The sequence below is a fragment of the Spea bombifrons genome, chromosome 11 (genome assembly GCF_027358695.1).
Source record: "Spea bombifrons isolate aSpeBom1 chromosome 11, aSpeBom1.2.pri, whole genome shotgun sequence".
Taxonomy (NCBI): domain Eukaryota; kingdom Metazoa; phylum Chordata; class Amphibia; order Anura; family Pelobatidae; genus Spea; species Spea bombifrons.
In genome coordinates, this window is record NC_071097.1 from 16,415,019 (window position 1) to 16,428,630 (window position 13,612).

At 38.7% G+C, this 13,612-nt stretch overlaps 2 protein-coding genes across 14 annotated transcripts in view; one reads left to right on the forward strand and one right to left on the reverse strand.

Annotated features, from left to right (window-relative positions):
• The window catches only part of CAMK2G (calcium/calmodulin dependent protein kinase II gamma), a 125,271-nt gene extending 119,040 nt beyond the window's left edge, over nucleotides 1-6,231 (forward strand). For all 13 annotated transcript variants that reach the window (XM_053450575.1, XM_053450567.1, XM_053450570.1 and 10 more), the window contains 4 exons: nucleotides 3,413-3,488; nucleotides 3,936-4,030; nucleotides 5,611-5,856; nucleotides 5,969-6,231. In XM_053450575.1, the coding sequence (XP_053306550.1) occupies nucleotides 3,413-3,488; nucleotides 3,936-4,030; nucleotides 5,611-5,843 (404 nt within the window). In that variant the 3' untranslated portion in view covers nucleotides 5,844-5,856; nucleotides 5,969-6,231. The remainder of the gene's footprint in view (nucleotides 1-3,412; nucleotides 3,489-3,935; nucleotides 4,031-5,610; nucleotides 5,857-5,968) is intronic.
• NDUFV1 (NADH:ubiquinone oxidoreductase core subunit V1) overlaps nucleotides 1-13,612 on the reverse strand; it is a 587,185-nt gene that overhangs the window by 374,034 nt on the left and 199,539 nt on the right. The window lies entirely within an intron of this gene.

The following is a 13,612-nucleotide window of genomic DNA, read 5'->3' on the forward strand; positions in this document are numbered from 1 at the left end:
TTAATTGCTATACTAGCTCCCTGTATACTGAATCAACATATATCTACGTATTATAACTCTCACGACACTTACAACAAACATACTCCTGTGTAGTTCCAGTATTTGGTAAATTTTCTTTATTAACTTCAATCTCCCTGATTTGCCTAATCATTGGAGTGTAAAGTAAATCTCTTTGAGGTGTTACAGCCATGTTAGTATATACATTTGGATCTGAACTGTAAACAAATCCATTTGATTTTCTTTGATCTTTTAATTTTTTATTATAGAGAAATTTGCGACATTGTCTTTTAAAATGTCCCAGTTTCTTGCAATAGAAACAGTGAAAAGACTCTTTATTCCAAAACCTGTGTCCCCTGGGATTCTGCATCTGGGTATGTTTAAATTCCTGAGGGGGAGAAGGGGGGTGAATGAAATGTGGTCTCTCCTTTCTACCTATATCCTTGCTATTAACCATGTTAACTACAGACACATTCATTTTAACCCCTTCATGTCTGCATTCTCTCCTGATTTTATCAATAAATGCAGCAGCATCCTCAAGTGTTTGCATATCCGAAGCAATTGCTATGCTAGTAGGATCCAGGTAGTTAAACTTTTTAACAAAAACTTGAATCATAGAGACAGGACATTCATCATCAGAAATGTTAAAAACTAATCTGTAAGCCTGCTCAAATCTTAACAAGAAAGAAAATGGATCCTCTGAAATTGTAGGTTTCAGATTTTCTAGTATTTCAATTGTTGGATTGATATTTCCAGTTGTAAACTTAATCAACTGCTGGAGTCTATCCTTATCTGTTCCATGGATGATTTTATCATCCTCCACTATAGGAGAACTTATTGGAGCTACTAACCTTCTACTCATGTACGTAGGTAACCAAATTTTAAATAATCTGTTTCTTAGTTCATTATTCAAATTATGCTTCTCTGTATTCGATTCAAATACATCTGCATTACCAAATGCATCCAAATTAGAATTATATGGCGGTATTTCTTTAAGTAATTTCATTAATTCACTTTGTATCTGTAATTTTAGTTTTGCTGCTTTATTTCTAAGCTTCTTCCTTTGGAGTTCCTGTTCTGAACTGACCTCTGGTTCATCCTCTACATTTTCTGGAATTAAGCTGTGTCTTTGTCTATCTCCCCTTGTAATTACACAAACTTGTTTCAAGTCTTTCTGCAATTTTGTAATTAACAAATTCTTAATTTCTAAGCAATCCGACAAATCAGAAATCTCTTCAGTTAATAAATCACATTTAGGACATTCCTTTTCTATTGCACACACATTGTGCATCTCATTTTTAACCATGTCACTACTCTGTGAATTACTTTGACTAACATCATTATTAGTCAGATCATCACCACCAGCAAGTAATGTATTAAAAATCTTTATCATTTTCATTACATTCCTCAACTTGTGTTTATCCTTATTCCCAGAAAATATCTTTTTGTCTATCTTCTTATTTGCATCTTCACATTGACGCCATAAATCATGCCACAAAGCTGAATCACTAGCCGTATAAGGAACAAACGTAAATTCAAGTTTACTTCCGGAAGACAAAGTATTAATAAAATCCATACTTACCGTAGATCAGTTGCTTGCTCAGTCTGCTCTCAGGACGATGCACGGTTCTGGAATGCTCTTCCTTCTCACCACGTGGTCTGGTAATGGTCTGGTAGTGTCGAATTACACTTTCTTCTGATCACACTGCTAGGTTTTTTTGTTTTTAGTCAGAGGATCTCTTTGATCTCTTCAGACAACTGCACACTATCCCCCCTTTGTCGGAAGAGGAAAAGTAAAAAACAAACGTGCAGTAAAGGCTCGCCGTAGAAAACTGACTAAAGACTGGCTGGCTCGTCAATTTGTTAGAATATTCTTTGTCTTGAATATCTAAGCTTCTCCAGTGATCAAACAGCAATCAAGACCACAGCTTCAAAGTCTATTAATTAGGTTTATTCGATGACAAATTATCAATTCATACAATACCAATGCTGGAACAAATGTTGATAAAAGGTACTGTAGGCTTAGTATCTTGGTGAGATGAAGATGAGAGCGTGGAAAGAGACCTTGTCCTTGTAGTCATGCCAATTTATACCCCTTTACATTTGGTTAGGGTATACGTAACGGAATCCTATTGGAACAGTAATATGATACACCAGCATTCCACAGAAGACCCTCTAAACTACGTCACTTAATTGATACCATATGTTCCTAGCACTCGAGTTGCATTCAGGCCTAAAATGTGCAGAACAAAATAAGAGTGTAAAAATGATTTCTTACAAGTTCTTTTCCTATACTGTTCTTTTTGTTTAGGAGGTAATATGTGATATCGGTGGCTTTTCTTTGTCATTGGTGTCACATTGAACCACCAAATTAGATTAGTAAGACTAGCCTATCTACTCATGTGACCAGTGTTTTATTACCTTCTTGTTCCAGATACCATGGCAAAATTAGTAGATGTCAACAGTGTATTGCTCTGCGCCTTCATATAAGTCAAGTAAATAAAATATAAAAATAAGAATCAAGAGAGAAAAAATCAATTCTGTTCTAAAAGTGGGGCATTCACAGAGGTGTACCCGCTACCCAGATTGTAGAGTCATCAAAAAAAGTCATTCTATCCACTTTTGACTACTCCTCTCTGTCTATCGTTCATTTCTATGTATAATGGAACTTGTACATATGAAGATATATTTTTTGATTGTTCTTATTTTTCTGTTTTGTTTTTTACTTTTAATGTCTAAAACAATGGTGCTAAACCCTCCAGTTTTCATTACCGTCTTTAAAAACCAGAGGAGGGAAGAAAAAAAAGTACAGACTAGCACCACAAAATCTCAAATACATTATGAGCCAAAGAAAATCCCACATTGACGAGTTTTGTGCCATATGTGTCTCTGATAACATGGTGTCCTCCTTTCCTTCCTTTATCATATGATAATCTTTGTTCAACAAAACATCACAGGGGCCAGCTTTTACATGATGTAACTTGAGCCAGTGAGCTGTGAGATTGTGACTTTCACTTCCAACTGCATTGCAGGAAATAACAGAAACCCATACCATTTTGCTTCCTAAAGTCTAATGAAGCTGCCAGGAAGATGTTTTTTGAGTTTCTATAGCTAGTGGTTTTGGGGAAAGGTGGAAGGTATATTACAGTATTTCCTTTATCTCCACATGTAATGTATAAGTGTAAACATTTTGTGATATTGAGATCTGCTGTTGAAAATCTAATTCTACAACATTTTTGGTGTGCAGTGGATTAGTACTTATGTAGTGCTCCTCCTAGTATGTGTGTCATTCATGTTATTCCCTGTCGACTTTCCAACCATTATTTTATCTATATTTTTTTTTATTTTTTTTTTAATAGAAGTTATGCATTTTAGGCTGCATATTGGCTTATGGACTTTCTGCTTGTTCCCTCAGTGCGAAAACAAGAAATTATTAAGATAACAGAGCAACTCATTGAAGCAATTAACAATGGGGATTTTGAAGCCTACACGTAAGTTCATAATGCTAATAAGTGCCTAAGTTTTTAGATACAATTGTCTGTACAATTAAAGGCTGAATTGTTTGCATCTCAAATCTCGGGCACAGGTCTGTAATTCTTCTGAAATAATTCTGAAATGCTCATAGAACATAAACATATGTAGTGTTTGCAGATTTAAGTATGTTTTGGACCAGGTGGGTGAGAAAACATAGGGGAGGACAGAAATTGATTTGGTAATGACCATAGAGACTTTCCAGTTACTATACTGTTCTTACAACGATACATAGGATATCTAGTATATATATATATATATATAGTGTATATATTTTTTTCTTATTTCTAGATCTTCACTTTAACAGATTTAGATGGGTTATGTATTCCTCTTGTACCTCTTGGATCAGTTGCCACAATACTTTTCATGAATAAGTAAAATTATCCTTGTGTCTTTATGCAATGTAGTAAGATTTGCGACCCAGGATTGACCTCATTTGAACCAGAGGCATTAGGAAACCTTGTTGAAGGAATGGACTTTCATAAATTTTATTTTGACAACTGTAAGTATTGGTTATGTTATTGGTTATATCTTTAAAGAAACATACATCAGAAAGCTATTGTCTGTTTGGGTGTATTTTTGAATATTGTAATCATATAAGGAACAAAACTACTTTCTGATGCTGAAGAATGTTACTATGTTATATTATACTGTAAAAAGAGAGAGCAAATTTGGCAAAGATGATACATTATTGGCTAACTGAACTATAATGGGTTGTAAGGTTTTGTGACTAGGTCTCTCTTTTGTTATATATAAAATACTATTAAAGAACAGATAGACATTTATATTAAGTTTTGATATGTACATTTTTAGTGTTGTATAATACATTTGTGCAAATAGAACAAAAAATGGTTGGGACTAATTTTTAGCTTTGTTTTTGGTCCAGTCGTACTCGTACACATTTTGTTTACTACCATTTCAGTGTGGACAAAATTCAGAGGGTATTTTCCATTCGGAAACTAAATTTGTTTTTACTGTCTACGCTCTTTACACTCTACTCACTCTACTTTCACTTTGACGCTCACTCGGTTTAATGCTCTCATTCATACTCTCTCAAGCTCAGTGTTTTCTTTCCTTCTCCGCTGAACGCTTCTGTGTCCTTGTCTCCTTTCCCACAGCTCTGCTTCTTCTTTTACATCCTCTTGTTCTTTCGTATTCTTTCTTTTTACTTCTTTCTTCGGCCACATCTCCCCATGTGTTCTTTCATTGCCTCCTGGTGCACTTCTGCAAAAGTGCGGAACCTCTGGGCACACCCTCTCCTCGATTGGAAGAACGGTAAGAGGCTGTACCTGTGGCTGTGCCCTTTTGCAGAAGGAAACCGAAAGAGGGAACAGAGGTGAAGAAAGAGGGGTGCAGAAACTTTTTTATTCTGGCCTCTCTGTGTACTGTTGCAAAACGGGGAGCCACTGCAAGAGCCTTTTCCATGTTCCTCCAATCAGAGGGAGACTGTGTAGCAAGAGGCTCTGCCTTTTTGAGGAAGTCCACGGAGAGGCTTGGTTCACAGAGGAGCAGGCAAAGAAGAAGAAGAAGACAGAAGAAGCAAGAGCAGTAGTAGAACTGCAGGGCAAGGAGACTGGGATATGGAAGCAGTCAGTGGAGAAAGTAGAGACGTTGAAACACAGGGTGAGAGAGTGTGAGTGAACGACGAGATGCAAACGAAAAATTCTGAGCTCTCTTATTCATTTTAGTTTGTTTCATTGTGGTGCCTCTCTTCTTCGAATTGACAAAAATGGCAAATTTCCTTAAAGTTAAATTTGTATGAATCGAAATGCACAAGTGTATTGCATAATGTGGAAGAAAAAAAAAAAATATTATGTCTTTGTGCCCCCTCCCCCACCAAAACCTCCATATAAATCTCTTTCCTTGGGTTAATTCTGTCATCAGCTGGTATGTGAGCAGTGGTTTTCATGCTGTCCTTTTACAAGTGAGCTTGAAAAAAAATAGGCTATCCTGAAGTTGTTTTCAAATTTCATGGCAGTGCTTAATGATTCCAGATTGGTTAATTTGCACACAAGATACCAGGAAAAAACATTAATGTAGAAACTACTTGATGTTTAGTACCATTTGTTTGTTTATTTCTAGTATTGTCTAAAAACTCCAAGCCTATTCATACCACCATCCTGAATCCACATGTGCATGTCATTGGTGAGGACGCAGCTTGCATCGCGTACATACGGCTGACCCAGTACATTGATGCCCAGGGAAGACCCCGTACCACACAGTCTGAAGAGACAAGGGTTTGGTACCGTAGAGATGGCAAGTGGCTGAATGTCCACTACCACTGTTCCGGGGCCCCAGCAGCCCCACTCCAGTGAAGAATGAATGCAGGTATATATTGATAGATTACAGTTTGAAATTACATAGTGTGGTGGAAAAAGGAATTGCCTTTTTTAATCTCTTTTCTTTGCTTGTCTTCTTTCTGTTCCTGCAAACTCTTCAGCTTCTCCACTGGAAGAACATCATCTTAGCAAGCGAGTACAGATCGCCTGAACGAAAGCATCAGTCCTGTGCGTTCTGATGTTTTAAAAAAGAAAAAAGTAAATAAAAATTTAAAAAATATTGATGCCGGCAGTAGCCAAAAATGCACGAAACCCTGCATGCATTATGAGGCTGAAGCAGCTGCTGGCTAATTGTTGTATTTCATGGATCCATTGTGTCTGTTCCTGCTGAATGGAGGTGTTTTTAAATTTCAATGAGCAAAAACTAGCAGAAAAGTACACATTTGTTACAAAGAAGCGCAAGATCAGGCAACTTTTGATTGAGACTATAATGTGAAAAGAACAGGTAGATATGTTAACTTAAATAGCTGCTGGGTTGTAAAACTCCTGAACATTGAGGGTGTACATCCATCGTGATGTGGGGACCCTGCTGTTCATGAAAGGGTTGGCTTGCAGGTAGACATGTCTTTATGTGTGGAAGAGCCTTGGGAGAAGGTTTTTCTGAATTTTTATTATTTTAACTATTGCTATAGGGAACTTTCCAGACATCATTTAGCTTACCTATAGGAGGATCTTCTTTTACATCCAATGTAGCTGGGAGCTGGAGAAATGTGCCTGCCAGTTACCAATAACAGAATTTGTATTTGTTAGTACGAGAAATGAGCAAGCAGACATAATACACACTATAAGGTTAAATAAGTAATCGTCATAACGTTCATCATGCGGAAGGAACATTTCATTAGTGGCAATCTTGATATAATAATATAATAACTTTGGTATGAACTCTGGGAAACTGCCATATTGTGGGAGGGGATTAGGTGATTCCCCACCAGCCCAATGATATATCTATCTATCTATATATATAGAGAGAGAGAGAGAGAGAGAGATATGGTTGATATATTTCCACAGTGATACTTTATGTACTATTGAGCAGATAAAGAAATGTTCTGCTTGTGGTATGTCTCGAGTGAGCCTATACACTGAAGAAAATTGAGAAGTATGCATGTCTGTCTATGCTTGCCTGCACCTTCTTAACTATAATGTGGTATGGTGGCCTCTCATTTTCTTGCAAGAGGGTAAACAGCTTTCCCTCATGAACCTCCCTCTCAGACTTCTACAAAGCATCATTTAGATGCAAGTGTGCTCTTTGATTTCCCATATCCAAGTAAAATCTATGTTGGCAAGCAGGTATTTTTATTCCTCAGATTTCTAATTCAGTCTAGGTTCAACTATATGTGTAATCGGCCAGATTATGAAGAAAACTAAAACATACGAATAGTCTATGTGGCTGTACTTAATATGCACATGTTACTCTTTTGGACACCTTAACAGAAATTAACTGTCAAAAGGTATTCTTGAGGAGAGAGGGAATGCACAACTTGTGGGTTCTTCCAAAGTTATTTTTTTTGTGGCAGCATGTAATGTTTTGTCAATCCCAAATGTAGTAGAAAAAAGTGTCTACATTAGGAGGTAACTTTTTTTTTTTTTTGCTGAGTCACATGGACTAAGTATGTTATCAAACATTTCTGAGATGATCATTGCCAAGGGCAGTTTGAGACAAAAGACAAACATTTATTTGAAGGTAGCTGGGAAGTAGATCGAATATTATTGGCAAAAGAATATATGGGATTAATTCAGAACATTAGAGAGTTTTAAGTGCTTGTGTGAGTGAAAAGAGCACATGGGAGGGATGGGGAAAAAACTATTTTCATGGTTTGGGAAATCTACATTTGTTTTGTTTCACAGCACTAAATCTTAATGTAGAAAATAGCTTTTGGGTTTTTAACAGTTATAAAAAAAAAAAAAGGGAAAAACCAAATAGAATAAGAAAATATATGCAGCTTGATAATACAATTATGCATGTCTTCTTCATGTCTGCTCCTTTACTGTCTGTTTACTTCATTATTGCTATGGGAATCACTCTGTGTTTAGTGCATCTTTATGAACAGAAACCCTTTCTTTATTCCTTACCATTTGTTTTCTTTTTTTGCACTGTCTTTCAGAAAACCAGAAACGTGTTTTACTTTCTTAATAAAAACCTTAGCTTGGTATGGTAATTATCTGACAAAGCAGTACACTTCTAGCATTGTTACTGTTATCTTATGGGGCTAATGTAAGTGTGTATTTATGTGTATGTGTAATATATATATATATATATATATATATATATATATGTGTATATATATACATACACATAATTATATAAGTATCACATTTTAAACATGACTTGGAAAGGCATTTGATGCAGAATCTTTGCATGATAATAGAAAATAAAACAATTACCCTGTGTTTGTTCTGAATGTTGGTAGATCTTCATAGCTTTGTTACATTGAAACCTTGGACAAAAGGTATTTAATAAAATAACATTTAAAGCATGCATGTTTTTAATGGTTTCTTATTTACAAGTCTCCTGGTCACTTACTGTAGATTTTATTCTCTGAATGACATGTCGGTAATAAATTTTACTGTAATCACAGCTCAATTAACACAGACATGATCTCATGCTTCAGCTCATTTGTGTAACATTTCCTTTGTTTTACCTTGAGATTTCTTGAAAGTCACAATACCTATTGCACTATAAGTTATATTTTTATAATGCATAATAAAGTAACATTTCAGGCATATCAATAAGTGTATTTTGAGGAAACTAAAGTGTACTTTTACTAAACAAAAGAACTTAATTCTCAAAATAGAGCAGCCTGAGTGCAAGTTGTCACTAGGAATTTTGAAATGATTTTGCCCCAAATTTTCAGCAGTAGGCCAGTCACACCAAACAATTATTCCGCAAATTCTGTTTATACATATCATTATACATACAATATTTTGCTTTAAACTTACCATTTATTACACCTTCATGCATCAGCTGCAATGACCTCAAATCTCAAATGGGTAAACCCTAGAATTTCAGAAGCTGTCTGCCTCTGTTCCAGTAATCTGAGTTTACCCATTCTGTGCCTTAAATATAGTATGTTGGCCATTACTTACAGCACTGCATCTTTAGACAGAAACATGTGTATTAATGTATATGGGTCAGTGTAACAACCCTTTATTTTGCAGTTAAAACTGATAAAGGTTGAATCTATACAAGGACTCGTAAGCAACATGGTATTTTATCTGTTAAAAGCAAGGCATCTATGTAAAAGAATATTAAAACTTTAATAGTAAAGCTTTCCTTTGAGAAATAATTACTGTACTATTGATTAATAAAGGGACATTAGAGACACTGGAAACCATGTTATAAAACCAGCACTTGACATGTTAGTTTTCTAAAAATCATGCTATTGAAGATGTTCTTGGCTTTAATGAAATATTGTTAAATATACATCAGAAAATTTACACTGGATATCTTGATGACAAAAGAAATATTGCCTACAAACAAGAAGCGGTTTATAATTTTAAAAAGTGGGCAAGAAGGGTCACTGTAGTAATTTTGTGGCACGCTCAACGCAAGGGTGATTTAAATCAGGAAGATCCTAATATGAAAGGTTTCATTTTCTAAGATGGTCATACATATTTTACAAATCAATGTATTATTATTCTACTTTATTTATAAAGCGCCAACAGATTCCGCAGCGCTGTACAAGGTAAAAATTTTACAGATAACAAGTACAAAATGACAAGCAATTGACATACAGATACAAGAGGATTAGAGGGCCCTGTTCCCGCAGGAACTTACATTCTAGGTGGATAAGGGGTGAGAAACAGGAGGACGGCATGGTAGTGAATGATGTTAATGTAGGGGGAGTTTATGTCAGTGGTAGGCTTCCCTGAAGAGAAAAGTTTTTAGGGAGCGTTTGAAGGAGGGTAGAGTTGGTGAGAGTCGGACAGCACAGGGAAGGGAGTTCCAGAGGGTTGGTGCTGCACGAGAGAAGTCCTGTAGGCGGGCATGGGAGGAGGTGATAGGTGAAGATGCAAGGAGCAGGTCATTGTTGGATCTTAGAGGGCGTGCTGGAGTATATTTGCTGATGAGGGAGGATAGGTAGAGGGGAGCGGCGTTATTGAGAGCTTTGTAGGATAGAGTGAGTATTTTGAATTTAATTCTGCTATGGATGGGGAGCCAGTGGAGGGGCTCACAGAGAGGTGCGGCAGATGCAGAGCGTCTGGAAGTGGCAAGCTTTAGAGAGTGATTTGATATGAGGGATAAAAGATAGGTTATAGTTTAGGGTCACTCTGAGGCATTGGACATGTGATGGAGAGATAGTGGCACTGTCAACAGTGATAGAAAGGTCAGAGAGGGGAATAGCGTTAGAGGGAGGGATTAGAAGTAGCTCAGTCTTAGACATATTTATCTTGTGGTGAGAGGCCATCCAGGAAGAGATGCCAGAAAGGCAGCTGCTGATCTGAGAGAGAACAGATGCAGAGAGATTGGGGGTGGAGAGACAGATTTGTGTGTCGTCAGTATAGAGGTGGTATTTGTATCCAAAGCTGTCGATGAATGGACAGTGAGGAATTATAGATGGAGATTAGTAGAGGACCTAGAACAGACCCCTGAGGTACTCCAACAGACAGGCATTCAGGAGGAGGAGTCGCCAGCAAAAGACACAGAAGGATCTGTTGGAAAGGTATGAGTTAATCCAGGAGAGAGCAGTGTCACAGACACCAAGAGAGCTGAGAGTCTGTAGGAGGAAGGGGTGGTCGACTGTGTTGAAGGCAGAAGAGAGGTCAAGATTAAGATAGAGTAGTGGCCATTGTTTCTAGCAGATAGGTCATTTGTGACTTTGGTGAGAACAGTTGCGTTCGAGTGCTGTGGGCAGAAACCGGATTGCAGGGGGTCGAGCAGGGAGTTTGAGGTCAGAAAGTGGGTTAGACGGTCCAGCGTCCCAAAAGTAAGATATCGACACGACCATAGCCAAGAAGTACGGAGAAATGTTAACCTATAACCAAAAAAACAAAGAAAAGAAAGGCGCACCGGCATATGATAAAAATAAAAGGAGATAAAGGAAAGAGATCACATAATGTGACCTAGAGTATGATGACTCCCAGAGCAGGGATGTTTAGGGCAGTGATATCTCTCGGGGCTCAATCAGGATGAGATCATAAAGTAAATGGAGACGCAACAGCACACTCTAATCTGGGAGGGAGTCAAAAGTAGGTCCCAATATCGTAGTGAGGGAAGGAGAGCGGAGAAACTCTTGCCACGGGAGCCACTTAAGACCATTTTTATGAGCCAGACCTCTGGAGGACATGAGTAGGTCTTCCATGTGGCATACAAATATTTTCTGTAACCAAGCCCCTACAGGCGGGGACCTAGGTTGTTTCCAAAACCTCGGGATGATGGACTTGGCCGTACTAATGATATGGAAAGTCAAGGATCTTTTATATTTCCCGTAAGGGATCTCGTTATGGTGGAGAAGGAATGCCTCTGGAGTCGCTTGGAAAAGGGGGTCATCAACCACATGAATAACCCTCAGAATCATATCCCAAAATGGAATGATGAGAGGGCAGGACCACCAGAGGTGAATGTATGTTCCCAGCTCTGAGCCACACCTCCAACACTGTGGGGAGACACGGGGGAGGAAATGATTATGTTCCACCGGAACCCTGTACCACCTGCTAAGGAGTTTAAAGGCAGACTCTTGGATTCTACTTGAGAATGTGCCCTTATGCGTGATCATAAGGATCTTGTCCCAATCCTCAGGCTTCAATCCCACCCCCAGGTCTCTCTCCCACAGCCCCAGATAATATGGTTTAGACAAAGAGATAGAGTTCAAAAGTATGGCGTAAAGTTGTAATAAGAGGTGGGTAGGATGTTTGCCAGCCGTACATAGGTTTTCAAAAGGGGTGAGCGGTCTATCTAAATTGGAGTCCGAGGACAAGGGGGAAATAAGGTGTTTGAGCTGATGCATTAGAAAGCATGTATGGGACGGTACCTGAGTAGACCGAGAAAAGCGCCCTCCCGATATATGTGGTGTACCCTTAGGATACTTGTGTTGTCAAGATTGAGAATATTCGGACAGCCTCGTTCCATAACTGGGGGAAACCTCGGATTGACAGTCAATGGTAAGAGAGGGCTGGGGAATGTCATAACTTGTTGCTTCTTCAGAACCCACCTCAAAACCTTAAGAGTTGGAGAGATCGTGGGATGATCTAATATTGTCGGACGTCTAAAGTGATCATCCAACCATCGGATTATAGAAATGGAAAACGGGAAAAAACTTTGCTCTATCCATCGTTTAGGGACATTGCGGGACTACCCCACCACACGCCGTAAATGGGAAGCTATCCAATATAACTCGATACCTGGGAGACCCAGTCCCCCACTCAACCTGGGCCTGACTAGGTGCCGAAAGGATAATCGAGGTTGTTTGGCCCCCCCCATATCTAGCGTACGAATGCCCTATGACAGGCCTTAAAAAAAAGATTTCGGGAGGAGGATTGGAAGTGATTGTATAATGTAGAGGAATCTTGGTAATATATCCATCTTCAGCACCCCTATCCTACCAAACCAAGATATATTTATGGAAATGCCCATCTCTTAAGATCAGACGTGATAGAGGAAAGGCGTGGCTGGTAGTTCAAAGCGGCAAGCTGGGAGGTGTCCGATGGAATATGGAGGCCTAGATATTTCAAGGAGGACTGACACCACCTGAAGGGGTACGTTCTTTAAGTGAAACAGAGACATTAAGGCTCAATAGTTCAGATTTTTGCAAGTTGATTTTATAGTTGGAGAGTGCAGAGAATTTGTGTAGTTCTGAGGCAATATGTGATGTGTAAAAAGCACATTGTCTGCATAGATTGAGATTTTATGAGTGGAGCCATCTATAGTCGTTTCCATTATTCCGTGGTTTGCCCAGCGTTAGCGAATGGCTCTAACGTCAATATAAAAAGTAAAGGTGACAATGAGAGGAACCCATTTACCTTAATCTGTGCAGTCGGTGAAGTATATAAAGATTTGATAAGTTGTATGAAGCTGGGGCCCAAACCAAGTCTGTGGAGCACTTTCAACAGGTAAGGCCAAGCCACCCTGTCAAAGGCTTTTTACGTGTCCGTTGAGACTAGTGCAAAAGGGGCCTTTTTATGTTTAGCTAGGGTTATTAAGTTGATGACTCATATAGTGTTGTCCTGAGCCTTCTGCCAGGGAAGAAACCCACCTAGTTGGGGTGGATCAGAGCTGGGATAAGGGGCTGTAACCTGAGGGCTCTTGCAGTTCTTGTGTTGCAGTTCTAATGTGGAAATGTTACGGGAAAGGGACAAAATGTTCAAGTATTCCAACCTCTTAAGCCTAGCCCCCAACTGAATAAGGTGACCTCTCGCTACAGACTTGTGGGCTTCCCAAACCGTGGGGGTAGAGACCTCAGGGGCGTAATTATCATTGAAGTAGTTCCACAAGAGAGAGGTCAGGTCATCAACATTGGCAGGGTCGTTCATAGACTCCAATGCCAACACCACTCGGGGAGCAAGGGGAATTTAAGTAACATGTGGACAGGTGCATGATGTGTTTTCATTGATTGGAGAACAAACAATAGTTTGGATCTCTGTTGGGGTTTGTTGAGCCCTCTAAGGTTCAAAGAGGAAAATTTAACAAGGTTCAGAGGCATAAGGAAAGGAGTCAGGAGAGGGCCCCAGAGCACAGCCAGCGCGCCACAATACAAAAACAACAAAACAAAAGGCAAAGCATCCTAACAACAAAGACCTTAGTAGTAACA